A 27,664-nucleotide genomic window follows, 5' to 3' on the forward strand; every position below is an offset into this window, starting at 1 on the left:
CCCGCGCTTTTTTTTTCACGTATTGCTCGTCCCGACGCCGGCGCCCGAACGCGGATCCCAGCGAGGGGAAGGCCGCTGTCTTTAATTCCATCGCCAGCGCCTCGAGTGCGACGGGTCCTCACTGTAGGCGACGGGAATTTCTCGTACTCATTGGCGTTAGCCCGGCAGCACCGGAATCGTGGGAATGACACACCGTCGCTGCAGCTCACGGCCACGTCCTACGACAGCTACGACGAGCTGGTGGCCAAGTACCCGGAGAGCAAGCGCATCTGCGCCCAGCTGGAGGAACTGGGCGCGTCGGTGCTGCATCGGGTGGACGCCACCAACATCCGCGAGTCGCTCGTGGCGGCTGGCGCTGCGGCGGACAAATTCCACTCGGTCGTGTTCAACCACCCGCACTGCGGGGAGGAGAACGTGCGGCGGCACCAGAGCCTGCTCTCGCACTTCTACGCATCGGCGCTGGACGTGCTGGAGGAGAATGTCAGTGAGGATGAGGACGAGGAGGAGGGGATTCTGTTGACACTGGCGGAGGGCCAGCCGGAGCGGTGGCAGGCGGTACAGCGAGCGCTGAGCGCCGGACTGAAGCTGCATCGCCAGGTGGACGACGTGGACAACGACGACAAGTTCGGCGTCGTGTACGAGCGCAAGCGGCACCAGAACGGCAAGTCTTTTCATCAGGTTACGCTGCACGGAGAGAGGAAGAAGCAGGCCAGCACGTTCTTCATCTTCCGGCGACAGAAGGATGGTGAAGCTGTGGCGCCTGCAGTGATCGTTGCTACTGCTGCGCCGTCCGAGGGGTCTGGCGACAAGAAGTCCCGCAAGCGCAAAGCGGAAAGTGAGCTGCCGCTGGAGTTCGCGTGCACGCAGTGCGAGAGGAGCTTCAAGTCGGCGCAGGGATTGAGAACGCACGTGCACATGGTGCACGAGCTGGAAGCCGGCGCGCCCAAGAAGACGCTCCTGCCCTGCGAGTTCTGCGACCGCACGTTCAAGAAAGAGGACGCGAGACGGCAGCACCAGCTCGCCAAGCACGGCAAGGACCCGCTCATCAAGCCCGACTGGTACGAGAAGCAGCAAGCCGCAACCTCCGAGGCTGCTACGACTGCTGAAGCTGCACAGGAATCTGCTGCAACCTCCACATCATCGACGACAACAGAGGCGACTGCAATTTCAACCACAAGTGCCGAGCCGCAGACGTGCTCGATCTGCCAGCTCTCGTTCCCCACAGCGCAGGACTTGGACTCGCACTGGCAGAAGCTTCAGCCCCGAGCCGCCGCCAAGCGCAAGTGCGCCACGTGCAGCCGCGAGTTCGACGAGGAGCGCGCGCTGCGGCAGCACCAGAACTTCTGCAGCCAGAGAGCCAGTAGCTGACAGGTGGACACTTGAGTGTCCTCGTAGACGTTGAAGTGGACGCATGCAATACTAAGTACGACTTCATTATACCCCTCGCGTAACCTCCGTACCCCTCAAAACCGTACCCTCGACCCCATCCCCGCCCACAACCAAAACTTCGAAAATGGCCCAACCGGCGGCAGCGGGGAAGGCGTCCGCTTCCGCGGCGCCAGCGGCCGAACCCTCGCCCTCCACGTCGTCCACGACCGCTCCTGACGATGCCAAGACGCAGGCGAGTACGCCCGTGCCAGTCCCACCCTCCAACTCCCAGCAGAAGCCGCAAAATGTCGCCGACAAGGCGGGCAAGTCCTCCCCCAGCACCACCTCCTCTGCGTCCGCGGCTCCAGCGGCCGCATCAGTCGCGAGCAACGGACCAGCCTCAGCTCATCAGAAGCAGCAGAAAGAGGAGCACAGACATCGTTTGCAACAGCTTCAGAGCGGCGGTTCCGGCTCCGCAATGGCTGCGGACGCAGCAGACACGCGGTCGAGCGATACCGCTGCGTCTGCGGCCTCCGAGACGCCCACAGAGGCCAAAACCGGTGGAAACGCCGTGGATCCCACGCCCAAGACAGGTGCAGAGGCAGAGCCCGCCGGCGCGGCCATGGACCGAGCGCTGCGGGCGCAGGACGAGGCGCGCAGGCTGCAGTTCGCCCTGGCCCAGCAGCAGGTGCAGCAGTACCAGGCCATGACGAAGCAGCTCGAAGCTCAGTCGGGCATCACTATGACACCTTCCGGTACCACAGGAGCAGCGTCTACGAGCGTTGCGGGGCTCGCCAAGACGTCGGAGGACCTGCAGAAGCTCCGGCAGGAGCAGCTCGCCAGGCTGCAGCAGAACGTGCAGCGCCAAGCGGCCATGGCGGCCCAGGCAGTGCAGAAGCGCCTCGAGGAGTGGCTACGCAGCAAGCTGCTGCTGGAGCAGGAGCACCTGCGGCTCATGAGGATGCAGGAGCAGCAGGTGAAGCAGGCGGGCAAGGGCAACACCGTCACGACGGCCACGGCCACATCGATCGCCGACAGTTTACTGGCGCAGCAGCAGCAGGTTATTCGACAGCAGCAGCTACTGAGGGACATGCTGGAGAAGCAGCAGAAGCAGCAGCAAGCGCAGCTCCAGCTTCAGATGCAACTGCAGAAGAGCGGCGGGAAGGCCGTGGCCACGCCGGTGACGGTGCCAGCTGCGTCGACGGCGGCCAAGAGCCCAGCCAAGTCGCACACCTCAGTTACGACGACTGCGGCGTATTACGCGAAGAAGCGGAAGCTGAGGACGTCGTTCGACATGGATCTGGAGGCTCTAGCGAAGGGTGTATCCGAGTGGCCAACGCGAGGACCGACTGCGAGATGCGCCTTTGGACAAGATGACGGAGTGGTTGAACCGCTGTACAGAGCTGCAGCTGCTGCAGATTGCTCAGCGAGACTATCGGGATTCCTTGGCTCACCGTCGGCCGCTGCTGGTTCAACAGGATCGATGGCCGCTGGATCTACAGGTCAAGTCGGAGCACGTCACGCAGAAAATTGTGCAGATGCTGGGGCGTTCTGCTACGCGAAAACAAGGCTGCTCAACAGCAAGCTGCCGCAAAAGCTGCCGCGACTGCCTCCTCTGCTACCGCCGGCACAACCCCAGCTTCTGCTGCCACGACCTGCCACAAATGCCAGCACTCCCGCTACGACCGCTGCTGCTCCAGCTGCTGGTACTGGTTCGACTGTTTCTGCCACTACACCAAGCACCTGAGTACTGCTGTTGCTAGTGTTTCCCCTGCTGCTACGAATTCTGCTTCAGCTGCTGGTACAACCACAAATGCAAGTACGACTTTGGCAACAACTACGACAGCAACATTAACTACAGTAGCAACTGCGGCGGCTCCAACGGCGACAATACTAGCACCAGCAGTGCGGATCCCGAGAAGCGTGACATGGCGACAGTTGAGCGCGAGTACGGCAGAGGTGAAGGCGCTTCTACTCGCCAAGCAGCTCGAGACTAACCAGAAGGCAAAAGCGAAGCGAGATGCCGCAAAGTTGAAGCTGCAAAAGCCGTGGGCTTTGTAACAACTGACCTAACGACAACAGCGATGCTAACAGCAACGTACAAGCGTCCATTGCAAGTTGACATCCCTGGGTCCGTGAAAAGCCACGAACGGATTCGTACGCGATGCCGACAAGTACGTACCAACCTTCAACGGCGTCAGGACCCCGATCTCCTCGCGTGGCGCAGAAGTTTTACGACCTCGACTTGGCCACCAGAACAACTACCGATTCGGACGACAAGATGTATTTGCCTCCCAAGGTCATATCCAAGATCATGTACAGAGCACTCCCTGGTGTACATGACGAGGATGCTGCTGCTGCCACCAGTGCTGGAGTCGCCTTCAAGCGTGAGGACCAAGCCAAGAGCAAGACTGCAACACCAGCCGTCTCCCCGTCACACAGCGTCCACGACCACGAAACTTCAAGCTCCCAGGACACGATCAGCATCAGCGACGACGCAGTGACTTTCATGCAAGAATGCGTCACTGAGTTCCTCCTGTACTTCACCAGCGAAGCCCGCGATCGCTCGATCATGGAGAACCGAAGAACTAAGAAGGGCGTAGGCTTGTCGATTGCTGGAGAGGACGTCGTGGAGAGCATGGAGAACTTGGCTTCACATCGTACGCGCGGGTGTTGGCCGGGTACAACGAGAAAGTCAAGGCTAGTCAAGATGCTGCCGCGCGCATGAAGATAGAGCGGAAGAAACTCGTTCAGCAGAAGGCACTCGAACAAGCTAGGGCTGCTGCCGCTGCGACTATCGCCGCGAATGCTGCAAAGATGGCAGCGGCCGGAAGAACTGTCGGATCACCACATTCCTACGTGAAGATTGGTCCGGCGGCGTCTCCATTGGCACGGCCTGTTGCAGGAACCAACGTCGCGACACCATCTAGACCGATTGCAAGCACTTCAGCAGCGACTGCCGCCGCCTCAACTGCTTCCAATGTGGTTCAACCTCCGAGAGTGGTGACACCGACAGCGAAGCCGGCGCCAGCGGCCTCTACAACAACACCAAAACCAGCAGCAGCTTCAGCTGCCCCAACGTCGACAACGAAATGAGTTTTGAGTGAGCAGCAAGTACAGACGAAAACATTTTGATTGCCTGGCAGTAACTCACTATCTGGGGTTTGTTCATGTTCGCTGCATTGAGCTGAGGTGGCCTCTGCGATTCGTGCCGAGGGTGAGCGCGCCTGACCTTCCTGCTTATACCTACCTTACCTATCTATGACCAGGATAAAAGTCGGCGAAGACTCGTGCTCTCCCGTCCGCTCTCGAAGAAAACACACTGACACACAAACACAAAGCGAAGGCCGACGGGGAGAAGGTGGCTGGGCTGGGCTGGATAGGAGGGTGTCGCGCGGTCAGGTCGGCGAAGGTTCAATTAGGAGGCGTGCCGGTCGATGCGAGTCCGGCTGATATTTACAGGTTCTTCGTGTACTGCTGCGAGATCTGCGAGCGCATTTCCCACGACGACGGAGACTTGAAGTAGCGCAGCATGTCCGCCTCCGTGGGCGATCCCGTCAGCGCGACAGCAGGCGCTAGACTTGCCTCCACAATCGTGCGTAGCTGCAGAGTACTCGCCGAGAAAACAGAGAAGTAGATGGTAATCCGCGTGCGCAGGCGCTTCGGCTGGCGGCCACGACGACCGAGTGGTTCCTCCTCAGGCTCTTCTGGGGAGTCTTCCGCTTCATCGTCGTCCAGTTCTTCCTCCTCTTCGTCGTTCTCGACCGCTTCGATCTCATTGTCATCAGGCCAGCGCATGAACTGCACAGCCACTGCACTGCCGTTCGAGTCGCCAATACCGCGCACACGCCACGCACGATACGCCATCAACGACCGCTTGCGAGACCATCCAAACGGGAAATAGTCCTGGGGAGCACCACGGTGGGCTCCTGCTGGTCCAGCTGCAGCAGGAACACCGCGTCAGCAGACACCAGCTGTTGGGTAAGGTCAGCGTCATGGTCGTGTCCGTCTCCGTGACGTGGAAGGTCTTAGTCGCGCGTGAATGCACCGCGCCAGCCACGAAAGCGACGAAGCTGCTGTCGCCGACCGAACAGAGGCAACACGCTGCGGCTGCTGCAGGTGATGCTCGTCCGCTTCTCCTTGACGGTTCCATTCGCCAGTTAAGCCAGTAGCTCCCGTGAGCCGCCTTACGCAGCGAGGCTGCCACCTCCAAGTCCTGCGGGGAGGGAACCGCATCCTGAATGGCGCGGTAATAGTCGGCAAACACGTTCACGTACGGCAGCGGGCGCAGCGCGCCCTCCTCCTTGTCTCCTGCTTGCTGCTGGTCATCATCATCCAGCACAACCCACCAGGGTTCCTGTAGCAGCCAGGGTTCACAGCTCTTGAGCATTTCGTACAGATCCCACTCGCCCTCGTCCGCCGACTCAGCATCGCCCCAAGACTTGTGCATACGGCGGGGCAGGCGCGACACTTGAGCCTCCACAGCATCGTTCAGCAAGTCCACAAGCTGCGCGTAAGCCGCCAATGCACCACGTCCAGCCTGGGCACAGTCGTGCATTTTTGGCGCATGTCCTCCAACAGTCCAGAGCTTACCAGCGCAGTGCACACCGTCACGAGATTGGAACACAGATATAACAATTTCGGGTTGCTCAAAGGGATCTGCACCAGCGTGCACTTCTTGCGCTGCGATCTGGGCGTCTGGTTCGAAGCCGCTGCCGGGGTGTCGTCGGCATCGGAGGAGTGATCATCTCGAACGAGTGGCGATACACCTTGGGCGTCGGCTCCTTCTGCTTCGCCGCAACCTCTTCGAAGCGGTGAATGCGCTTAACAATCGTGAACGCAAGCTGCAGGATGCGAGCTCGACGGTAGAGCTCGCTATCTGTGGGAACAGGGGCCACCATTGGAGGTGTGTAGCCCGGCGACGATACCGGTGACAACGTGGGGTGAATTTTCTCAGAGGCCTCGATAGCAGCAGTGATCGCCTTATCCGAGTCCGTGGAGCGGTTGCGCTTGCGGTTCAGATAACTGTCCGGCGAGGACCCGGGCGACATCATCATCATGGGGATGCCGCCTCCTTCAGGAATCATGCCTTGCAAACTACTCGACCAGGTATCACGTCGTGCATACGGATACGGTCGGGCGGAAGCGTACGCATGTTGGTGCAGTGCTGCGGCCGTGAGGCGGGTGGTATTGGCAGTAGGTCCAGACCGAGACGAAGTAGCTGCAGAACTGGACGACGACGGAGTCGAGCTCGCAATGGGCGTGCTCGTGTAGGGTGAGTGACTCTCCAGGCGAAGCTGCATCATACCTGTAATCGGAGTAAGCACAGGAACTGGTCTCTGCTGCTGGCGTGAGATGGTCATCGGGTTCGACACCGGCATGGGGAGAGCTGCCAGGATGAGCGTCGCGTATGGAACGGCCGGTTGCCTCCCGGTGCTCTAGGTACTGCAGGGTTGCCCAGGAACGACCCGACACCCGGTAGCGATGGGGTCGACGCGCGGTTCTCCTGCAGACCCTCGAAGCGCGGCGGGTGGGTCGACGAAAGCGACAGTCTCTGCGGTTGCTGGAACTGCTGTTGCTGCAGTTGCTGCTGCTGTTGAATGGTGGGGAACGAGATGGTCGAGAAGTAGTCCGTCTTGAGCGAAGCCGAGCGCGTCAAGCGTTTGCGCTCACGTCGAGCAGGGTCTCTCTGTCCAGCCATAAACCCCGTTGGCGCTTGCCGCTGTTGTTGCTGTTGTTGCTGCTGCGCTGCTGCAAACAGCGCCGCCGCATCTGCCGCCGCCGTGTTGTTCCCCGTGGCGCTACCCAGCAGTTCGTCGATGCTCCTCGCGCTCTGAGGAGGCGGAGGCGACCCCACTCCAGGTCCTTCGCCACGGGCAGCACCGACTGCTGCAAGTGGATGCCCATGGCCGCCGCCGTCGCACCAACCGCGGCCCCGTTGGCCAGCGCCGCCTGGTTCATCGGCGAGCGGAAGGTCTTGCGCGCCTTGCGACTGGACGAAATCCGGAAGGCCGGCGACGCCAGCGCCGCCACGCACGTCAACGTGTTGGCGTTGCCACTGGCGCTGGCATCGAACACGTAGACCTTGAACACGTGCAGGTTCTTGCAGTTGAGGGCGACGACTGCCAGCCGTAGTGCCACGACTGGCGGTTGCCGTTGAGCAGGAAGCACGTGCTGGCGTTGCCGTTGTTGTTGTTGTTGCTGTTGTTGTTGCCATTGTTGCCGTTGCTGCTGCTGGTGCCGCCGTTGGGCACGGCCGTGCCGCGGAACCAGCGGCCGAAGGGCTGGTCAGGCATCTTGACGTCGTCGAACAGCTCCTGGCGCGGGTACTCGCGGCCGACCGTGAGGCTGCCGCGCCCGAGGCTGGTGTCCACCGAGGTGGACATGGTGGGGGACGGAAGCGTCTTGCTGTTAACTGGCTGCTGCTTGGCGACCTCCTCGAAGCGGCCGAGCACCAGTTGACAGTTGGACAGGAAGCACTCGACCACGAGGCCGGAGCCGCAGAAGCTCTTGGTTGTGTCCCCGCAGCAGTGCGGGAAGCAGCGTAGATTCTGCAGGGTAGAACGTGGGGAACGGTAGTGGGTCGGTTAGCACTAGCTTAAACGCGCGGGTATAGAGACGTGTCTCTAAAGAGTGTCTAACCCCCTGGTTAAGGTAGTGTTAAAAAAGTTCTCTCACCTTGTGGCCACTCGCTTTGTTGCTTCTGCTCGACGGAAAACGCGAATTTTAACCCACACACACACACACACCGAGGCACAGCATTCGCCACCGGTTAGCACCACGTCCTTCCAGGTTGGAACTTTAAACACACACACAGGTTGCAACTTTAAGCGCACCTTAAATACTCGCTGGTGAAGAGCTCCTTCTCGCACTGGTTGTGGATGAAGCGGCAGGAGCCGCCGCCCTCCGCCGCGCTTGCGTCGTCCGACATGCTCTCGGAGCTCGTGTTGTCCGCCTGGTAGACGGCGTAGCTGGCCGCGTCCGTCCACTGGGTCGCCATGCCGGGGGAGCGCTTGCCACTTGCCACTTGCCACGCCTCGAGCTCTTTCGCTTGTTCCGGCCGCTGCGGGTCCCTCAGGGGCAGGAGACCCGTCGCTGCGCCTCCTGCTCTCTGCAGCGATGGGCCAAAATGCGTCACGACGGGGCGACACCGCAAAATTCCTTTTCAACCAATCACCTATCCTATATGAGTACATTTTCCGCCAATTACCGCGCGAGCGACGTGCTGAGAGCCAAAGTGCACATGGCGTCCGTCGAGCATTAGCTGCGCGTTACTGCAACGTCTGACATGCCCGTGCGTGGCCCCGTTGCCTGGTGTTGCCGTTGTTGCTGCTGGTTCTTGTTGTCGCGCCCCAAAGCTTCAAAGATCCCCGCAAGTTCCGCCGCCCTGCAGCTTGTGTGAGACCACGATGCCTCCGCCACCGAGCGTAAAGCCTGCGTCAGCACAGGTGGACCTTCTGCAGCCTCTCAGCCAGATCAGGCGGCAGATCCGCGCAGGCGTCCCGTGCGACCCGACAATGGCGGCGGCCCTGTTGTCCTCGTTGTCCTCGGCGCCAGTGGCGGCGGCGTTCGCGGAACACGCGCCGTGCCTTTCGATGGGGCTCGCGCGCTTGAAGCGGTCCGGCAAAATTGGTTGCGCGTGGTCCCTGCGCGGGACTTGTCCTGGTGTCGTCCGGCCGCCGGGAAGAAAGCGCCTTCCGCGCGTCTCTTCAATGCGCGCGCGCCGGCAGTCCATCCGCAGTCGCGCCCCATGTCTCTCCAACTCGAGGAACCCGAGCGCCCATAAGCAATCTGCCGTCGTGCGCTCGCGCGATGGCTTGCAAATCGACCGCGGCCGTAGAAACTTCACGCACGCGAGGCTTCCGCTCGCCGACTCGAATCGGAATCCGCGACGCTCGCGTTGTCTCCACACGCACACCGGAAGATGAGCTGGTCGCAGCGTTGAGCGCTAAACTTAGTGGTGGTCTGACACAACCCTCATGCGCTCTGTGAGCTGGCACTGAAGCACTCCGTCGTGAGCTGCGTCCGTCCAACTTCAACCAGTCCGGCGGGGTCAACTGCAGTCACCGCGCGTGCCACTTTGCGCTCGCCGGAGCACAGGAGCCACAGGACGACCAACCATGGACCCGGCGGCGCAGCTCCGACGTCAACCGAGCGGCCCAATCGCTGCGACGCTCGCGCGCGGCTCGTCCACACGCCAGCGAGCGACGCTCGTCCTGCCGCCCACCAGCGCGCGGGGCCAACTTGGCCCTCCCGGCAGCGCTAACGCGGATGCGTCGCAGTACTTCTCCATCGAGACGCGGCTGGAGCTCAAGGCGCGGCTGACCAAGCTGCAGCTGCAGCTCCGAAAACTGCTCGTGCAGGCCAAGCTCGCCTGGATGCGCTGCTTCACCGAGCCCCGGACGAAGGCAGCGCGCGCCGCCGCCGTGCAGATGGTACAGTTGGGCGAGGGATGACGTCGAGTCTTTCGCGCGCCTTCGATTTGGCTGCAGGCACCGCCACGGCCCCGCTGTCCGAGTACCAATCCCTTGTGACTCACGTGGAGGCCGAGATGGCGCGATTCCAGCAGATCGTGGCAAGTGTGGTGCACGGGGTCTACCCTCAGCCAGAAGACCAGCCCTCGGGTAACGATGATGCAGACGACGACGGCTCTGTAGAAGAAGACGAAGAAGATGAGGACGCAGATGAAGAAGTGTTGACGTACCTGAATCGACCCATGCACGTCGACCTGCCATCCATGGAGACGTACTGCAAGCACGTAGCTCCTCCATACTCATCGTACCTCCCCAACAACACTGCCACCAAAAAGTTTGCCGCAATCAAGAAGCTCATATAGCAAGCGAGCAAGCTGTCAAATACCCTATATATTTATACACACTTACCTCCCTTCAACTCGATCCACTTCGTTCGCCGTCCATTTAGCGCCCACGCCAAGCAGCTGCTGTTGCGATGCCTGGTAGAGTTTTCTCTTCGTTTTAGCCAGCTTGTGCATTTCGCTCGAGTTCTTGCGCAGCACATCCAGCACGAACTGAGAACGGCCCGGATCCAGCCTTGCCACCTTGTCGTTCAAATCACGCCTGTGAGTCGCCAGCTCTTCGCGTTTCAAAGCCAACGCGGAGATTGAAGCTCCACTATCGCTCGAGGTCGGACTGCCTGCAGTTGGGTTTGATGCCTCGAGCGCCTCCTCACGACGGCGCACTCGCGCGAATGCGTCCTCGATGCCACCTAGTTCCAATGTCTGCATGCGCACGACTTCTAGCAACGCGTACTCCATACAGTCCGCATCGTTCTTCGTGTTTAGCGAGATCGCGCTGAACACATCGGATGCTCGTTCATCAAAGGCGCGCGTCTCCATATCGTCGTCCTCGTCTTCGCGAGCTCTTACGACTTCCGACGCTGCAAGTCGTTGCCGACGGCGGCGTGCATGATCTTGGTCCAGAGTGTTCATGTCGTGTAATAGCTCACACATGCGGTGAAGGTGGTGCGACTGCTGCCTTGAAGCACGAGAGAGTTGACTTCCCTTTGAGCGGTCGACTGATAAGATCTTGCGACATCGATGCACTTGCGTCGACGCTCAATGCACTCCCGCGTCGCAGCGTCTGCTCCTTCCGCCTCGATAAAACTCTTCGACAACTCCAGCTCCGGATCTTCTGGCAGGCCTGCTGTACCGGTCTTCGTGCCAATTCCAGTCAGGGCCGTACCGGTTGTGGTCACCAGCTTCGCCGCACTCGATGTGATAGCCGACACGGCACCCCACGCACTCCAGCTGCTGCTGCGCTTGCTCAACGTCGTTCCATTCGACGTGGATGGAGGGCTAGCAGCTGGGGGAGACGAATTTCGAGACTCCACCTCGTCATCCGGCGAGTCTTCGTCAACTGAAAGCAAGTCATCGCCATCCAAGCTGCCATAATAGCTCGAAGTAGCGCGTCGGAGACTGTCAAGTTCTTCGGTGGTGGACAACAAAAAGGCACGCACTTCTTCCGTCACTGCCAGCAACGGCTGTCGGAGCACACCGCGCAAAACGCCTGCAGCAGACGCATGCGCTCACCGACAAACTCCTTCTCCTTGTTGAAGAAGAGTTGCTTGCCCGGTACACACGGCACCAGCTCAAACGGGAACTGGCGCTGCAGTTCGCGCTGCAGCCACACAAAATCGCTGTACCGGCGGTAGACTTTCACCGACGAGCTGGGTTCTTCCACTTGCCGCAACCGCGTCCACGTCTTGGCAGCTTGGTACGGGTCAATGGCCTGCGCGCCCTTCGCCGTGTCGCTGGCAATGCTGATCACCGCGTACCTCGTGTACGGCAGCAGCCACGACCCCACCGTCGTGGGCTCACAGACCAGCACCACGAGCTTGCTCGGTCGTGCCTCCCGCGTGCAGCGACAACTGCGCGCGGACGCAGTCCACCTGCTGCTGCAGCTGCTCGGCCTTGGAGTGCAGCTCCTGGCCACGGCGGCCGCGCTGGACGCGTCGCGCTGCACGCGCGCGAGCTGCGCGGCGTCGCTCTGCAGCTGGCGCTTGAGGTTCTCCGTCTCCGCCTGCAGCGCCTCCGCCTGCTGGGAGGCCACGAGCGCGCGGTGGCGCGCCTCCTCCGCCAGCTCCTGCGCGCCTCTTCTCCTGCTCGTTGATCTCCACCTGCTTGGCCAGGAACTTGGCGCGCTGCGAGGCCTGCACGCTCGCGCTGGGCCGTGCGCGTGCTCCTCAGCCTCGCGCGCGAGCTGCTCCTTCTCCTTGACCTGCGTGGCCCAGGCCTCCTTGAGGCGCCGCATCTGCTGCTGCGTCTGCGCCTCCATCTCCTGGCGCGCGCGCACCAGCTCGTAGTTCTTGGGCAGCGCGCCGGCGGCGCCGTCGAAGCGCGTCACGCGGCGGCACGTGGGCACTCGATGGCCGCCAGCTCGCCGCTCGACGCGCCTCCGTGCTGGGCCCAGCCGTCCAGGCAGCTCTGCGTAACCACGGGGTACGCTTTGAGGTTACCATGTTGAAGTCAAAAGGAAATAAGAGCGAGGGGAAGGGGTACGCAGGGTTACACCGCCCTACCTACCTACCTACCGTACCTGGCAGTAGGTGTGGCCGCACGCCAGCAGCCGCGGGATGTGGCCGCTAGCGCCGCCGTCGTCGTCGTACGGCTCGTTGCACAGCTCGCACTCGACGCTGCTGTCCACGAGCTCGAGCCACAGCGCCGCCGCGTGGTCCTCCGCGTGCGCGGGCGCCCCCGCCGTCGAGCTGTTGGGCATCTCTCTGCAGGTAGAGCGCGGCGGAATCAAGAATGAAGAACATGACGGCTGGCGATTAGGTTATTGCATACGATTTGTAAGATACGTGTGTGTGAAAGATAGTATCTATTTGGTGTTTCGATGCACACCAACCTGATTACAGAGGAATTTAACGTTGGGCGTTAAATTGCATCAGCGTTTGGTTGGGTTAGTGCTCGCTGGTGGTGGTGTTCTCGTGTTCGGCGGTGGGGCTGCGCGGCGACGCCGGTTTGGCGCGGTAGGGCGCGCTGAGAATGCGGATGCACTCCTGCACCTCGATGCACTCGGTGTTGTTCGGGTCGAGCGCGCTGATGATGTCGTCCACGTAGCAGCTCACCTCGTGCTGGTTGCTGTCGGGCAGGTGGGCATACGCGTTCTCGAGGATGCGCTGCATCTTGGTACGGAAGACCACGACGGGAATGTCCTCTTCGTTGGGGAAGAGGCACTGCGATGCGTGACAGTGGTTGGTGAATGAATGAGGGGGAACTAAGAGAGGCCAGACTTACGTTGAACGCGCCCAGGAGGTCTGTTTCGTCGTGCGGAGGCGTGACAAGCATGCCGCAGAGCACGACCCATTCCTGGAGGTCGATGGCCTTGCTGCCTGTTCGCAGGAAATATTTAAAATGTAGCATGATTAGTATGCTGCCTTCATTGCATCAAGGCACCAAAGCTGGTCGACCGTCTGCATCTGCAATGAGCAGGTACTCGTCCAACTCCTTGTCGCTGGGGGAGATCCCCAGCAATGTAAATGCCTGTGAAAGACGCACCACAGTCGTTATCATTTTGCCAACAGTCCGGAAGGCGCGAAACACTTGTGGGTTGTGGTCGTACGTCGTGAAGCTCCGATCGCAACATGATCCCAGAGTTGTCAACTGCAACACCCAGCAGTCAGAACTCCACGACACAGTCTGCAAAATAAAAATGCTCGCAAACCAACGCACTGTCGATCTGGCGGAAGATATGCTCGAAGAAGCTGACGTCCTCGTGCGAGAGTTGCTCCGAGATCTGCTCCATCTGCATGGTCTTCTCCGGGTCCAGGTTCATCTTGCGCATGGCCACCTCGCTCAGCAACTTCGAGCGCCGCAGCCGCGAGGCCGTCAGCCTCGCACGCCTGCGGCGTGAGTTGTTCATGGAAATCGAGCGCGCGTACAGCATGCTCGCCTTCTTCTCCCGTTCAAGCCAAAAGGCAACTAATCCAGCGAAACGGCACCTCCACCTTGAAGTTGTATTTCAGGTGGCGCACACCAACCAGCTCTTTTACGCGTCCGAGCCTGTCCTTATACAGGAAGAAGTGGCGCCGCCAGTCGATCATCGTCAGTGTGTCAATCGACGCCAAGAGCTACGCACGTACGTGTGTCGGTGGTGCCAGCATGGGCCGCGTGAGCGCCAAGAGGAAGCTGAAGCAGTGCGACCCGTTCTTCAAGGGCAAGCGCGAGAACGGCAAGAAGGCGAAGGCGTACGACCTGCCGCCCACCGAGTCCAAGCGCTCCAAGAAGCGCCGGCGCAAGATGCTGAGCGACGAGGCCATGGAGCAGTTCGTCATGCGCTCGTCGGCCGTGGACGGCGACGGCGCCGCGGCCAACGGCAAGAAGAACAAGCGCCAGAAGCTGCAGGTGGGCTCCATCCGTGACGGCGAGTCCATGCGCGACTTCAACAAGCGCATCAGCACGGAGGTCAAGCGCGTCATCTACGACTCGGCCAAGCAGGGCCGTCGCAGCAGCGAAGCGCAAGGCCTACCTGGCCAAGAAGAAGGAGAAGGCGCGCGACAAGAAGATGACGGAGCAGGAGCGCTACGAGCGCGACTACCAGAGCACGGGCAGCACCAAGAAGGACTTCTTCGAGGACGCGGCGCCAGTGCGTTTCGGCGAGCGCGTGGACGCGCCGCCCATCATGCCCAAGCTCTCGGGCATCTTCAAAAAGCGCGCGCAGCAGCTGGAGCGCGAGAAGACCAAGGCCGAGAAGAAGAATGCGCTGGCCGCCGGCTCACGCGTCATCAAGCGCGCCAAGAAGTAGGGCCCTCCATAAGAGAGGAATACATTGCTATCTTTTTTAACATTAGGAGTTCGAGGCTCGCGCTGACGGGTAGATCTAGTCTAACTGCACCCGTCCACTGCATGCTTCACTGTGAGCCTGATGACTACGTAGTTCGTGGTGGTTGGCTGCAACTCTCAGTCGGAACCTTTGTCGCTGGACGCGCCACCGCCCAGTAGCCCGGCGCGTTGCCGCGGGTCCTTCCGCAGGTCGAACGAGCTCATGTGGTTCCCTCTCTCGCGTCGTAGCAGCACGAACGACACCACCAGCACCACCGTCATCAGCGCCTGCAGCATCAAAAGCGACAATTGTAGCAATTCAGCCCCCACTCACTTCAACCTCCTCCTCCTATCTCTTCTGCTCTCTCCCCTCACCTCAAACTTCACCACTGCGACGCCCGGCCGCGACGTGTCTCCGGGCGAGCAGGCCTTGAACCTCGTCTCGCGCTCGTCCTCCGGCCTCGTGAGCAGCGCCGCGTCCTTCGGGTCCTTCGGCCGCGGGCAGTCCAGCTCCTGGCGGTACCCCGTCTCGCGGCAGAAGCTTTCGTCGCGCTCGGACCGGGGGCAGGCCACGCAGTCGCCCACCAGCGAGCAGGCCAGCCCCGACGCCGGGTCGTACACGCGGTGCGCGGACACGAGCGCCTGGTCCCGCCGACGCAGCGGGTTGGTCGAGTCCTTCAGGACTCCTCCGGTCTCCCCAGGCTTGGCGGCGAACTCCTGGCGCAGGCGGCGGCTGGAGACGTCTCTGTTCTCGTCTGCCACGCCCTCGCTGCCTGCTGCGGTCGCCAGCAGCGCCACGCACAGCGCCGCGAGCACCTTGGTCACCTTCATGCGGCTTTGGCTCGGAAGAAGGAAGAAGATAAAGTGGAGAAGGGTGCAGTACGTCATTTTTGGTGTGCGGTACACGAACGGGGTATAGTGAAGCCAAGTGAAGAGCAGATTCTTGCGAGCGTCGTGGGTGATATCGACATGGCGGGCGTGGTGCTCGCGACGGCGGGCTACGACCACACCATCCGCTTCTGGGAGGCCGCGTCGGGCACGTGCAACCGCACGGTCAAGTACCCGGACTCGGTAGGCCGCTTCTCGTGTTGCAACCGCGCGATTCCGGGCGTTCTACGGCTTGAATACGCCGCTCAACACCTTGTGACACAATGACACACTGACCTTTTGCCTTGCATCTGCCGCAGCAAGTGAACTGCCTGCAGATCACGCCCGACAAGAAGTACATCGCGGCGGCGGGCAACCCGCACATCCGCCTGTTCGAGATCAACAGCAACAACCCGAACCATGTGACGAGCTACGACGGCCACGCCAGCAACGTCACGTCGCTGGGCTTCCAGCGCCACGGCAAGTGGATGTACTCGTGCTCGGACGACGGCTGCGTCAAGATCTGGGACCTGCGCGCGCCGGGCTGCCAGCGCAGCTACGACGCCGGGGTGCCGCTCAACTCGGTGGTGCTGCACCCGAACCAGGCGGAGCTGCTCGTCGGCGACCAGAACGGATTCGTGCGCGTGTACGACCTCACGGCCAACGCCATGGTCACCAAGCTGGAGCCGCCCACGGGGGACACAGGGGAGAGCAGCATTCGCTCGGTGGACGTTGTTCGCGACGGCAGCGCGCTCGTAGCGGCCAACAACCATGGCAAGTGCTTCTTCTACCGGCCCAAGCCCGAGGGCCACTACGAGCTGCACGGCTCCATCCAGGCGCACAACGGCTACATCCTCAAGACGAGGATCAGTGCCAACGGCAAGTTCCTGGCTACGTGCTCGTCGGACAAGACGGCCAAGGTCTGGAGTCTGCCGGCGGTCATGGCGGCCTCCGTTAACAGTGAAACGGCCGAGCCGGAGATGCACGGCAACGGGTCGATGAGCTCGCAGAGGCCGCTGAGCTCGTCCAGCGTGAGCTCGACGCTGGGAGCGACGGCTCCGCCTGTGCCGAGCAGCAGCGGGCTCATTCACACGCTGCAGGGCCACCAGCGTTGGGTGTGGGACTGCGCGTTCTCGGCGGTGTCGTCGTACTTGGTGACCTGCTCGTCGGACCAGAGTGCTCGGCTCTGGGACCTGAGTCAGGGCGAGGCCATCCGCCAGTACAGCGGCCACCACAAGGCTGTCATCTGTGTAGCGCTCAACGACGCCGTCGCAGACTAATCCTCGAGGTGGTGACGGGCGAAGCATGCAAGGAGAGGAGAGACCAAGTTACTAGTATATGAAAGAATCTGTGCATGGAGTTGGTTGCGCTTAGTTATCTACGTGAAGGTCTTCTTGGTCATGATGGCGTAGAACTCCTCGGCGTTGATCTCTCCGTCCTGGTCCGTGTCGGCGCGCTCGATCATCTCGAGCAGCTCGGCGTCCGTCATGGTCTCGCCCAGCTCCTTGGCCACGCGCTTGAGGTTGCGCAGCGAGATCTTGCCCGTCTGGTCGTCGTCGAACAGGTTGAAGACCTTCTGGATGTCCTCTCTCGAGTCCTTGTCACTCTGCCATCGCCACAAAGCACACAACAAAGTCAACTACCTAACTCACCCCAAAACCCGCCGAGAGACAGCGCGCGCACTGACCATCTTGGCGGTCATCATGTCGAGGAACTCCTCGAAGTCGATGGAGCCGCTGCCGTCCTTGTCGATGTCCCCGATCATCTGGTAGATGGTCTGGTTCTTGGCCTCGAAGCCCAGCGACTGCATGGCCGCCTTGAGCTCCTTGGGGTCGATGGTGCCGCTGCCGTCCGTGTCGAAGAGGTTGAAGGCCTCGCGGATCTCCTCGATCTCCTCCTCGCTCAGGCCCGGCCGCTCGTACGTCTTGGCGTTGCGCTTCTGCGAGATGCGGCGGGCCATATCTGCTGCCAGTCAGTCAGGTCGTCACTCACTCAGCGCGGTTGGGGCGTTCTCGGAAGTGCCGCGTCGCCGGTCGAGGGGGCAGCAAGAGGCGTCCGCGTGCTGCGTGCAGCTCCTCGTCGTTATTATCCGCAACCGCCGCGCCGCGATTGGGCGAAAAGGCGCGTGGGAATTCTATAATTGGCGGAAAGTCGCGATCCGTGTGCAATTGGTGTAAAATGAATCTTTTCGGGCGAATCAGCGGCCGCTTCTTTTCTCGTTTCCGCATTTTCTCTTTAGCGCCCGAGGCGGCCTGCTACTTGTGGAGCTGCAGCTGGCGATGGAGGCCCCGACGACGCGGCGCGCGGCCGCGGGCTTCGCGAGCGCGCGCATGCTGGAGGCGCAGCGCGCCTTCCAGAGCGTGGTGAAGCAGGAGCTGCAGCTGCTGCTGGAGGACGGCGCGCGGCGCGAGGACGCCGTGAAGCTGCTGCTGCGGCGCATCGTGGCCAGCACGGAGCCGCCCGAGGCCGCGGCCGTGCGCGGCGTCATGCGCCAGTTCCAGATGAACTACGACGACGCCGTGCGCGCGCTCATCGTGAAGCAGGAGCTGGGGAGGCTCAAGCGCCAGGGCCTGGACTCGTTCGCGGCCATCGAGGAGCTCACGCGCAAGATGAGGAGCCGGGAGGCAGAAGGGGCGGCGCAGGACGAGGCCCAGCAGGAGGAGAAGGTAGAACAGATGGCGGAGGAGGTAGAACGCAAACCCATTTTGGCTGAGCAGAAAGAAGAAGAAGAAGAAGAGAAGGGAGAAGAGAAGGGAGAAGAGGAAGAAGAAGAAAAAGAAGAAGAAGCAGAAGCAGAGGATGCGTCGACTAACGAAGTCGAGACGGAGAAGGACGGAGAGGAGGCCGTTAAGCCCGGGGAGGCGGCCATGCCGGCCGCCGAGATGGCGTCGCCCACGTCGGAGAAGGACGGGAACGAGACGTCGCTGTCGCTTTGCCAGCGCATCGGCCAGGTGTCCATTTCGTCGGGCAACACGCCGGAGCGAGACTCGGCCGAGGAGCGTGACGACGACCAGGACGCCATCGAAGACACGGACGGAGAGGAGAACGAGTCGGCTGGGGAGAAGAACAAGGCCGTGTTCAAGTCCCCACTGAGGGTCCGGAGCCCGTCGAACGCTAACCTGGCAGACCTCACGCCCCAGTCGCGCAAGCGTCGAGCTGCCTTCGGAATTCAGTATGACCCCGCCGGTAATAGTCGTGACAGCAGCAGCGGACGCACCGTCAAGCCGCTGTTCCCGAGCTTGAAGAAACAGAAGCTGTGTGCTGAAGTAGGCGACGGATTCCTGCAGGTCGTCACGCGCAAGTCCAAACCGACGTCGTCGACTTTATCGAAGAGCACATCAGCAGCAGGGCTGTCCGGGTCACCACCAAACGGTGGCAAGGGTGGCGGGTCAACGCGGAGTGAGCACAGCAGCAAGAACTTACTCAAGCGACAGCGAGTGAGCCCGACCGGGATGCAAGACGACGAAGAGTCCCCCATCGCGGAAGAGCTTCGTGTAGCCCACGTCCATCATCGACATCACGCACACCACCACCTCAGCAAGCGCCAGAAGAGCGGCAGCAGCCACTGATCGCGCGCGCCGACGAGCGAGAGAATACGAGCCTAATTATTTCCCTTCTGTAAAACCATGTAGAAAAGCTAGGATGAGAGAGTGAAGAAGAAATGGAGACGCTGAGCGAAGACAGCACAGCGCGTTTGGAAACGGCAAGACGTTTCTGCTTACTTTTGTACAAGAATGAGGTGAGGAAGAGTGGGGCAAGATTCAACTTGTAGGAAGAAAACACGAATGCTTGTTTGTATCGACTTGTTCGCCTCTTGCTGCTGCATGTTACAAGTTGCTCTGCTCTATCGCTTTCTCTAGGTTGGATGCTCAGTCGCGGAAATGGCGCGTTGCACTGGGGCGCAGATCGACGCCGCGCTCGTGCAGTTCCTGCATCAGCTGCATGAACTCGCCCACTGAAACTTTCACCGCACGGTTCGACGTGAGTCCGCTAGCTTCCAAAGCGGCCTCGACACGGTCCGTGACTGCTTGGTGCTTATCTTCTCCTTCAGCTAGTGAACCCTCCTTCACCACGTACTGCGACCTCGCCGTCTTGGCGAGCAACAGCGCTCTCAGCGTCTTGTTCTTGCGCTCGAAGCACAGCCTCAACAGCGCGTCGAACTTCTGGAAGAACAGTTCGTCCGCTGGCAGCGCAGGCGTCGTCGCCGCCCGCGGCGTGAGTTTGATCACCCTCGAGTCCACCTTTGAGGCGGCAAAAGTGCTCCCTAGGTACCTTCACCACCGATGTCACATCGGCGACCAGCGCCGTGTTGGCGCTCAGGCGACTGTAGTTCTTGTTGCCCGGCTGCGCCAACAGACGCAGCGCAAACTCCTCCTGCACCAGCAGCACGGCGCACTTGAACGTGGTCGGGAAGCGGTGCATGTAGCTCGAGAGCCTGGACACCACGAGCGACGACAACTGGTACGGGATGTTGGCCACGCAGGCGTCGAACTTCTTGTCCTGCTGCTCCGTCTCCTCCTCCGCTGCGAAGCGGAAGTCCTCGAAGTCCGAGTGTTCCAGCACGAGGCTGCCGGACTCGATCTCGGCCGGGAACCGGAGCTTGAGTTGCTCCACCATGCGCGGGTCGAACTCCACCGCATGCACCTGCACCTTGGGGCTGACGCGCAGCAGCGCGGAGGTTAAGTTGCCCGTGCCCGGGCCGATCTCCAGCACGCGGACGCTGTTGGAGAGCTCCGAGAGCTCCGAAGCCGCCACGATCTGGTCCAGGATGCCCTCAGACACCAGCAGGTGCTGCCCCAGCTTGCGTTTCAGGTGCGGCGTGCCACGCAGGCGCGAGACGTTGGCGCTGGACGACCAGCGCGGGCGCAGAGAGTCCCGCGACGCCAAGCGCCACGCCAGTCGCGACGTCAGCGCCATCACCACAGCTTGCAGATAGTCACGCAAATACAGGAGTATTATAGCTCAGTGATATCATACATCATGTTATAATGTTTTATAGTAAATATATTAGGACGATAAAAATCATAATAACATTATTGTATTAATATGTATTAATAGGCTCCGTATTATTTTAATAACAGAACGATTGTATTAGCAAATACAATTTCCGACAATCTCCGAGAGGTATGCGACGTTCCTCCGGCGCATGGATACCAGGGAGAGCTACGCGGCTTGTACCAAAGCGAGACGAGCGACAGCGCCCCAAGGCGGTGGTCAAGTCCCTGCTGGCGATTACTTTGAAGCCAAGCGCACGTCTTACAAGGTGGTAGGTGTGGCGGTGTCTTGACCACCCGCCTGTACTCGGGCTTTATGGTGCGTGATATCCGCCTTCTTGTTGCGCGATAACTGATCATGTCGGCTACTAGCAACCAATTCACCACCGACGAATTTATGCGGCAAAATGAACCGGGTAAATTCGGGTACCCGAGAAGTGCCATCGGAAAAGTGATCGGTGGGGCGGGTAACCCGTACGCAAACTACGACAATACCGTATTGTGTACTTATTCGAAACCTGGCCACGATCATGCAGGGCGACAGAGCTAGCCGCACCTGTTTTTTTCTGCTAACCTAGGTCTGCATCATCGGCAGGACGGCGCTCTTTGGGTTATACCTCCTGAATGAGGTGCGTATGTGCGCTATAATCTACTCAGCTAACAAGAATTGCTACAGCATCAAGTGACACCTTGGTCAACGCATAAGGTCCTTAGATCTACGAAACTGAGACCGCTCTACTAACCGCTAAGGCCGTTTCCCTCCATCGTCAAGGGTGACACCTATTAGGTGCGTCTTCGTTGATGCTTAACCAATAAATAGTCGATTCTCTAGAGTGTCCAGTATCTGTAGCAGCAAGCACAGATGCAGTAGCAATCAGGCATAACCAACTGAACCAGCATATTCCATTGGTCTATTTATTACTATCAAAATAGTGCAAATCTTTTTCTATTATATTATTAATATTGTGAAAACCGGTGGTTTTGTCACTCCGTATAGCTCTGTAAATCAGGGCTGTGAGCAAAAACGATACGTTGTAATTTGTACTGAATAGGAAGTTAATGTGGGTACTAATCTGAGTAAGTCGGCTTAAATAGGAGTTGGGAACTGGGCTCTAAAGCCATTTTGTCAGAAAGGGAGAGACAGCGGAGACACGATGTATGCCGCAGAATTTCGTTGGAGAGCTGTGGTGCTGCACTGCTAGTGGCGCCTTGACTTGGCTTAGCGTAGAGATTAGTATCAGGGCGCAACGTTCTAATATCGAAAGCAGCTAGCGCGGCTACGATGCGCTCTTCCGCTCTCGCGTAGATTTCATCAAAGCTTCCCTCTGGGTCGAAGCGAAACCCCGCGTCCTCGACACGGACGCTGGTTCTGCTCGTCCTGTTGATTCCTCCTATTTTAACTGATATCTTGGCTAGTGTTTGCATAGCCGCTTGCTCGGTGGGTTTGTTTGTACGGACTTCCTCGGAATGCCGAGGTTGGAGCTGACATTTCAGCCTATTTAGAGACCAAATCGATTCCGACTCTAAAATAGCTTTGACGCGATGCTGCGTAAGACCGATTATAATTAAGGGTACCCAATTCTAAATAAGGGATGGGTCAAATAAATAAGGTTCCCGTCTCTAAATAAGGCACTAAATCAGCCGACTTACTATCCGATTAGACATTCTGAGTGCTTTTCACAAAAGTAATTTATTGGTATTATCGGCATATATTATAGTGTATTATATTGTATTTGTTAATAAATTTATTTAATTTTAATATGCAGCGTACCGATTCGATGGTACAATGTACCTTTGATTAAATATTTCGGTGATCGACAACAACTTCAACTGCTGCTCCGCGCTCGTTATCTTTGCATTTGTGTTTATCCACAAGCATGTGGATGCTACCCTTACCTACAGGTTGGTGTTTACGAATTTGCACCACGCGGGATGCTTCTCGATGTTCGTACCACAATGCAGCGCATTATAAATCGTAAGAGACGGCAAGTACCTGACTGTGGGATGCTGGGTAGAGCTCACCTTGAGCTCTTCGGCCTCTAGGCAAGCGTTTTAGTCTTCTTCACATTCAGACTTGGCCGCAGCAACCGAGACGGAACTGGTGGAAATACGTCGTTGCCGCCGTATCGCCATCTGATGGTGCGTTATGAACATAACGCAATTGTGATGACAATCACCCCAGATGACTGGCAGGGTGCCACCTTCAGAACGCGCGTTCCGAATGTATGCTGCTTTGCGAGTTCTAGACGCTCACCTGTCTGCTCGGTGACCGCATAAACCGTCAAACCAAATAATCATCGCGAGCTTTGGGGCCTCGCAGTCCCTCATTCATCGATTTGTGTCGTGGAGCTCAAGTGATCTGTCCTGTCCAAGCCTTTGCGAATTTCGATGGACGACCGACCGCTGCTGGCCTTGTCGCCCGTGGCGAGCACCTCCGGGCCTTTCCACTGCTACCAACGGACTTACGTCGGCTGCTGGCGTTGCCGGACCGCTCGGCGCCGCCTCCGCGCTCTCCGTCGTCTTCGGCCTCAGTATCGTCTCCCGGCACCGTTGCCAGCGCCGCCGCGGCGTCGGACTTCCAGGATGGTGAGGACCAAAACTTCCACGCCGAGTTGGAAAGGCTGGGAGGCATCCTGGGGCTCGCGCGAGGGCTGCGCGTGGACTTGGAGCAGGGTCTGAGCTCCGATGACCGGAACGGAGACTTGGCTCGCCGCGCCGAGTGGTTCGGGGCCAACTACGTCGCGCCGCCACCCGCACGTGGCCTGCTGCGACTCATGGCTGAGGCGGCTTTCATGGACACCACCAATCTCATTCTGGTCATTGATGGGGTGGTGGCTGTCGCTCTCGGCATGACCGTCGGTGGAAACCCGAGAACGGACTGGATGGAGGGCACCTGCGTGCTGATCGCCGTGCTCGCTATTGCCCTGGTGACGGCGGTCGGGGACTTCCAGAAGGAGCGGCAGTTCCGCGCGCTGAACGCTGTGAACGAGAATGAGCTCGTGCGTGTTGTGCGCTTCGGTGAGAGCCGTGACGAGCCCCAGCAGGAATCGGAGAGTCCGGACGACAGCGGTGACTCTCGAGTACGCAAGTGGACATTGGTGGTTGGCGACATCGTGCAGCTCGAGCCTGGCGATGTGGTGCCCGCCGACGGCGTTGCCTTCAACACGCGCGAGCTCAAGGTGGACGAGAGCACACTTACGGGCGAGCCCGAGCTGATGCGTAAGGGTGACGCTCTGCTATTGCCAAGCTCTGAAGGTTCTGCTGAAGAGAAGATCCTATCGGTGAAGCTCTACTCTGGTACGAGAGTGCTGGAGGGCTTTGCCAAGATGCTGGTGCTGTGTGTGGGCGAGCACTCTCAATACGGTCAGATCACGGCGCTAATTAACGGCAGCGGCGCCGAGGAAGACGAAGATGATAATGCAGGTGACATTGATGTTAAGAAGAAGCGGAGTCACTCGGGTGCATCCATTCAAGACGGAAGCTACCTCTCTCTGGATATTGTGGAGGCATCCAAAGCGAAGGAGATCGGCGATCCCTTGAAGCTGAAGACAAAGACCAAGAAGAAGAAGTCGGCACGTCGCGAACGCGCTCCGCTGGCTCAGAAGATCGAGGCGCTCAACTTGTGGCTCGGCAAAATGGGAGTCATCGTCGCCACCCTCATCTTTGTCGTGCTCTGTGCACGCTTCAGCATCGAGACGTTCGTGCAGGAGCCTCGTCAGTCCTGGGAAGCAGCGTATCTGCGCGATTATCTGTCGTACTTCATTCTGGGCACGACCATCCTTGTGGTGGCCATCCCGGAAGGCCTTCCACTGGCGGTGGCCATTGCTCTCGCCCTCGCGGTGCGACGCATGCTTCAAGGACGCAGTCTTGTTCGCCACCTAGCAGCTTGCGAGACCGTCGGTAACGCGACAACACTGTGTGCGGACAAGACAGGAACTCTCACGGCTAACCAGATGAGTGTGGCGCGCTTGTGGCTTGCACCTGAGCGTGAATCCGACATTGTGAGCCTCCTCGACAATGCATCAGGAGCTATCAGCGCTCAAGTTGACTTCAATTCTGCAAGTGCAGCTAAGGCTGCAATGAACGATACCATGATCCACACGCTTTGTGAAGGTGTGGCGCTCAACTCGACCGCAGAGCTACTCCCGCTTGAGGATGGCGAAGGTGCGGATACTCCACGAAAGGCATTGGGTAGTCAGACGGAAGGTGCTCTCTTGTCTTTCGCTACGGCTTGTAGCGATGGCAAGTTCGACTACGTTGAAATGCGCAAGAACGCCAACATTCGCCGTGTTCTGCCTTTCAGCAGCGATCGCAAGCGCATGTCCGTGATCGTTGGTGAAGACGATCAGTGGCGCACTTACACGAAGGGCGCGCCAGAGCTTGTGCTAGCACGTTGCACGCACTTGCAGACTCGCTCGGGCGGGAAGCTGCCACTTACTAATGACCGGCGTGAATGGCTGCAGAAGAACGTGCTTGCTGCTTACGCGAAGCGTGGGTATCGTACGCTGTGTCTTGCCTTCCGGGACAGCAAGTCGAGTGGTGACGCCGTGGATTCCGCATCGCCCGAGACTCTGGAGAAGCGGCTCGTGTGCCTCGCCCTCGTTGCCATTGCAGACCCGCTACGCCCCGGGACACGTGACGCAGTGGCATCTTGCCAAAAAGCGGGAATTGTGGTTCGCATGGTGACCGGCGACAGTGCACTAACAGCGCGCTCCATCGCGCGTGAATGCGGCATCTTGTCGGCTTCAGAGGAAGACGACGATATGTACACGGTTATGGAGGGGCCGGACTTTCGCGCTTTGGTGCTGGATTCGCGTGGAGAACTGCGGCAGGACATCTTCGATCAAGTGTGGCCTTCGCTGCGAGTACTAGCTCGCAGCTCACCGCAAGACAAGCACAAGTTGGTTACTGGGCTTCGCGCCTCGAAGCTTCTACCTCAGCAGCTTGTGGCTGTGACGGGAGATGGCACAAACGATGCACCAGCGCTTCGAGCAGCTCACGTGGGTTTTGCAATGGGGAAGAGCGGCACGTCCGTCGCCAAGGAAGCAGCCGACATTGTTCTCATGGACGACGACCTGGCCGGAGTCGTAAACGCTGTAGTATCTGGACGCGGCATCTTCGACGGCATCTCGCAGTTCTTGCAATTCCAGCTCACGGTCATTTCCGTAGCGCTGAGTGTGGCCAGCATTGGTGCCATCACCCTGCGTCAATCGCCTATCGCAGCGGTGCAAATCCTCTGGGTGAACCTCTTCATGGACGTGTTTGCATCGCTGGTGCTCACGACGGACGAGCCCAAGGCCTCGGAGCTGCTCGCGCGCCAGCCGTACGCCCGCAGCAGATCGCTCGTGTCCCCACGTATGGCCGAACACATTGCAGGACAAACACTTCTCCAGCTCACCGTGTTGCTGCTGCTCACCTTCCTCGGCGACAAGTGGTTCAACGTGCCGTCGGGCCGCGCGTCCGTGAGTGACGACGACGACTCCAAGGCCACGCAGCACTTGACAATCGTCTTCAACACGTTCGTGTGGCTGCAGCTCTTCAACCAGCTCAACTGCCGTCAGGGCATGACGGACGCACCGATACTCCGCCTCACGGAGATCTGGAACAACAAACTGAGCTTCGCCGCGCTCTGCATTCAGTGCGGGCTGCAAGTCGCCATCGTGCAGCTCGGAGGCGAGCTCTTTCATTGTGCGGCACTCACCACTGCACAGTGGGGCGCCTGCATCGGCATGGGAGCGCTGGCCCTGCCAATCGGCTGGCACTGCGTGCATCATCGATCGAAGAGCGCGCCGCCAATCTGCTCCTTAGGCATGAGGAGTTCTAAACCACCTAGTACACGGATACCAGGCCGAGCTTCGTAGGCCATTTAACACCACAACAAAGGTAAATCTTACAAGTGTTCATCGTGTCACGCTGTGCGCTCACAGCCGCACGTTTTCAGCGACTAGCGCAACGGCACCGATATGATATGGATTTAGTTGAAGTTTCGCATGTACCCAGTACGGAAAGCTCTCGCAGAGATTCTGGTGCTGCCGTTCCAGCGGGCAGAAGGCTCACTTCCCAAGTTACCGCGCAGCCAACGAGGCCAATTCTGTGTCATTGGCGCGACAATGCCCATTAGCGAAGATTTGTTTCCAGTCCCGCGAAGAACTCCAGGCGCCTCGGAGCGCCACATTCGGTGGTTTTCCACCGACAATCTGCGCTATCACGTACAACACGAGCTGCCACTGCTCGTCAACACATCGTCGAGCTCCGCGGAAGCGGACGCCGTTATTTACAACTTCACCACGTCAAGCGCGGCGTCCAAGAAATCGTGGAGCGTGTCCTATCGGTACTCGGAATTCCTCGACTTCAAGACAAAACTCGACCACCAGTGGACGTGCCACACTATCAACTGCTCCGGGTCCTGCCAAACCCTGCGCGACATCGTGTCGGCGTTGTTCCCCAAGAAATGTCTTCCGGCCATGTCATCGACTCAGCTCATGACGTCAAGTCGCAGAAGAAAGTTCGAGCACGTACTAACTCACCTTCTTCGCAGCGTTCTGCTTCCTGGCAGTGTGATGAAATGCCTCCATGCTCGACAGCATCTACTGGACAACCTGTTTGAGGTTTTGGGTGTGGACGAATGCGCTGACAGACGCTCCGTTCTTCAGGTCTTCGTTGATGACTACCAGGTTGCCGAAAGTGAAGAGATCGAGGATAACCAAGGTACTTCAGGTGGTGACGCGGCTCCGGAGTGCATGATCTGCTTGTCCGACGTGGACTCAGGTCGCGACAACCTGCAACGAGATTCGGAGGACAGTGGTACGGACAGCAGCGACTCGGAGGTTAGTGGTCCAAGCGACTCGTACGGCTTTCAGGAGGGCAGTGGCGAGGACACCACACGAACTGTGCTCCCGTGCAAGCACGTGTTCCACCGCAAGTGCATTTTCCAGTGGCTGCTGTTCGAGTTCCACTGCCCCGTGTGCAGAACCAGCTTGCCTCCCAACGCATTCACGAATTACTGTTGCCCGCGAAACTACACTGCGCAATGGTGGTTGAGTGACTTCGCGGAGGACCTCTCGCATGCTGTTGAGGTCACAGAGAAATGAAGCCAGCTCAAGCACTGCACATACTTACCAGGCTCTGTTACAGCACAGCAATTGGTCGTTAT

At 59.5% G+C, this 27,664-nt stretch overlaps 16 protein-coding genes across 17 annotated transcripts; 8 read left to right on the forward strand and 8 right to left on the reverse strand.

Annotated features, from left to right (window-relative positions):
• Positions 1-160: 160 nt before the first annotated feature.
• Positions 161-1,368, forward strand: IUM83_14450 (Zn-finger protein; the record flags this gene model as incomplete). The annotated part of the gene is made up of 1 exon (XM_067939198.1): positions 161-1,368. A coding segment is annotated over one exon (1,208 nt), but the record flags the coding sequence as incomplete, so codon positions are not given.
• Positions 1,369-1,513: 145 nt separating this feature from the next.
• IUM83_14451 (histone-fold-containing protein) lies at positions 1,514-3,365 on the forward strand (the record flags this gene model as incomplete). The annotated part of the gene is made up of 2 exons (XM_067939199.1): positions 1,514-2,697; positions 3,164-3,365. The coding sequence occupies 2 exons, from the start codon at positions 1,514-1,516 to the stop codon at positions 3,363-3,365; spliced, it is 1,386 nt and encodes a 461-aa protein (XP_067793508.1).
• Positions 3,366-4,824: 1,459 nt separating this feature from the next.
• IUM83_14452 (ATP-dependent RNA helicase) lies at positions 4,825-8,368 on the reverse strand (the record flags this gene model as incomplete). The annotated part of the gene is made up of 8 exons (XM_067939200.1): positions 4,825-5,309; positions 5,560-5,908; positions 6,138-6,665; positions 6,815-7,201; positions 7,297-7,432; positions 7,489-7,919; positions 8,047-8,074; positions 8,205-8,368. 8 exons carry the CDS (start codon positions 8,366-8,368, stop codon positions 4,825-4,827), a joined length of 2,508 nt encoding a protein of 835 aa, XP_067793509.1.
• A 1,120-nt stretch (positions 8,369-9,488) lies between these two features.
• On the forward strand, positions 9,489-10,204 carry IUM83_14453 (uncharacterized protein; the record flags this gene model as incomplete). Its single annotated transcript, XM_067939201.1, has 2 exons — positions 9,489-9,803; positions 9,914-10,204. The coding sequence occupies 2 exons, from the start codon at positions 9,489-9,491 to the stop codon at positions 10,202-10,204; spliced, it is 606 nt and encodes a 201-aa protein (XP_067793510.1).
• On the reverse strand, positions 10,142-10,816 carry IUM83_14454 (sorting nexin; the record flags this gene model as incomplete). The annotated part of the gene is made up of 2 exons (XM_067939202.1): positions 10,142-10,163; positions 10,251-10,816. The coding sequence occupies 2 exons, from the start codon at positions 10,814-10,816 to the stop codon at positions 10,142-10,144; spliced, it is 588 nt and encodes a 195-aa protein (XP_067793504.1).
• Positions 10,817-11,351: 535 nt separating this feature from the next.
• IUM83_14455 (sorting nexin) lies at positions 11,352-12,200 on the reverse strand (the record flags this gene model as incomplete). Its single annotated transcript, XM_067939203.1, has 1 exon — positions 11,352-12,200. The coding sequence occupies one exon, from the start codon at positions 12,198-12,200 to the stop codon at positions 11,352-11,354; it is 849 nt and encodes a 282-aa protein (XP_067793505.1).
• Positions 12,201-12,226: 26 nt separating this feature from the next.
• IUM83_14456 (sorting nexin) lies at positions 12,227-12,602 on the reverse strand (the record flags this gene model as incomplete). The annotated part of the gene is made up of 2 exons (XM_067939204.1): positions 12,227-12,310; positions 12,423-12,602. The coding sequence occupies 2 exons, from the start codon at positions 12,600-12,602 to the stop codon at positions 12,227-12,229; spliced, it is 264 nt and encodes an 87-aa protein (XP_067793506.1).
• Positions 12,603-12,789: 187 nt separating this feature from the next.
• Positions 12,790-13,775, reverse strand: IUM83_14457 (uncharacterized protein; the record flags this gene model as incomplete). The annotated part of the gene is made up of 5 exons (XM_067939205.1): positions 12,790-13,065; positions 13,127-13,221; positions 13,300-13,372; positions 13,452-13,492; positions 13,562-13,775. The coding sequence occupies 5 exons, from the start codon at positions 13,773-13,775 to the stop codon at positions 12,790-12,792; spliced, it is 699 nt and encodes a 232-aa protein (XP_067793608.1).
• Positions 13,776-13,990: 215 nt separating this feature from the next.
• On the forward strand, positions 13,991-14,633 carry IUM83_14458 (uncharacterized protein; the record flags this gene model as incomplete). The annotated part of the gene is made up of 2 exons (XM_067939206.1): positions 13,991-14,293; positions 14,346-14,633. The coding sequence occupies 2 exons, from the start codon at positions 13,991-13,993 to the stop codon at positions 14,631-14,633; spliced, it is 591 nt and encodes a 196-aa protein (XP_067793511.1).
• Positions 14,634-14,788: 155 nt separating this feature from the next.
• Positions 14,789-15,481, reverse strand: IUM83_14459 (putative secreted RxLR effector protein; the record flags this gene model as incomplete). The annotated part of the gene is made up of 2 exons (XM_067939207.1): positions 14,789-14,938; positions 15,026-15,481. 2 exons carry the CDS (start codon positions 15,479-15,481, stop codon positions 14,789-14,791), a joined length of 606 nt encoding a protein of 201 aa, XP_067793512.1.
• A 138-nt stretch (positions 15,482-15,619) lies between these two features.
• Positions 15,620-16,797, forward strand: IUM83_14460 (WD repeat protein pop3; the record flags this gene model as incomplete). Its single annotated transcript, XM_067939208.1, has 2 exons — positions 15,620-15,721; positions 15,838-16,797. The coding sequence occupies 2 exons, from the start codon at positions 15,620-15,622 to the stop codon at positions 16,795-16,797; spliced, it is 1,062 nt and encodes a 353-aa protein (XP_067793591.1).
• Positions 16,798-16,895: 98 nt separating this feature from the next.
• IUM83_14461 (calcium-dependent protein 4) lies at positions 16,896-17,477 on the reverse strand (the record flags this gene model as incomplete). Its single annotated transcript, XM_067939209.1, has 2 exons — positions 16,896-17,123; positions 17,205-17,477. 2 exons carry the CDS (start codon positions 17,475-17,477, stop codon positions 16,896-16,898), a joined length of 501 nt encoding a protein of 166 aa, XP_067793590.1.
• Positions 17,478-17,796: 319 nt separating this feature from the next.
• Positions 17,797-19,086, forward strand: IUM83_14462 (uncharacterized protein; the record flags this gene model as incomplete). 2 transcript variants are annotated; one of them, XM_067939210.1, is made up of 2 exons in its annotated part: positions 17,797-18,689; positions 18,769-18,787. In XM_067939210.1, 2 exons carry the CDS (start codon positions 17,797-17,799, stop codon positions 18,785-18,787), a joined length of 912 nt encoding a protein of 303 aa, XP_067793593.1. The 2 variants fall into 2 exon arrangements, with proteins under 2 accessions (XP_067793593.1, XP_067793594.1); XM_067939211.1 differs by having other exon boundaries at positions 17,797-19,086.
• Positions 19,087-19,386: 300 nt separating this feature from the next.
• IUM83_14463 (dimethyladenosine transferase) lies at positions 19,387-20,434 on the reverse strand (the record flags this gene model as incomplete). Its single annotated transcript, XM_067939212.1, has 2 exons — positions 19,387-19,700; positions 19,759-20,434. 2 exons carry the CDS (start codon positions 20,432-20,434, stop codon positions 19,387-19,389), a joined length of 990 nt encoding a protein of 329 aa, XP_067793592.1.
• A 2,524-nt stretch (positions 20,435-22,958) lies between these two features.
• Positions 22,959-25,467, forward strand: IUM83_14464 (calcium-translocating P-type ATPase, PMCA-type; the record flags this gene model as incomplete). Its single annotated transcript, XM_067939213.1, has 2 exons — positions 22,959-25,360; positions 25,440-25,467. The coding sequence occupies 2 exons, from the start codon at positions 22,959-22,961 to the stop codon at positions 25,465-25,467; spliced, it is 2,430 nt and encodes an 809-aa protein (XP_067793468.1).
• A 1,154-nt stretch (positions 25,468-26,621) lies between these two features.
• IUM83_14465 (E3 ubiquitin ligase) lies at positions 26,622-27,602 on the forward strand (the record flags this gene model as incomplete). Its single annotated transcript, XM_067939214.1, has 1 exon — positions 26,622-27,602. One exon carries the CDS (start codon positions 26,622-26,624, stop codon positions 27,600-27,602), a length of 981 nt encoding a protein of 326 aa, XP_067793467.1.
• Positions 27,603-27,664: the final 62 nt, after the last annotated feature.

The sequence above is a fragment of the Phytophthora cinnamomi genome, assembly GCF_018691715.1.
Source record: "Phytophthora cinnamomi strain GKB4 chromosome Unknown Contig28, whole genome shotgun sequence".
Classification (NCBI taxonomy): domain Eukaryota; phylum Oomycota; class Peronosporomycetes; order Peronosporales; family Peronosporaceae; genus Phytophthora; species Phytophthora cinnamomi.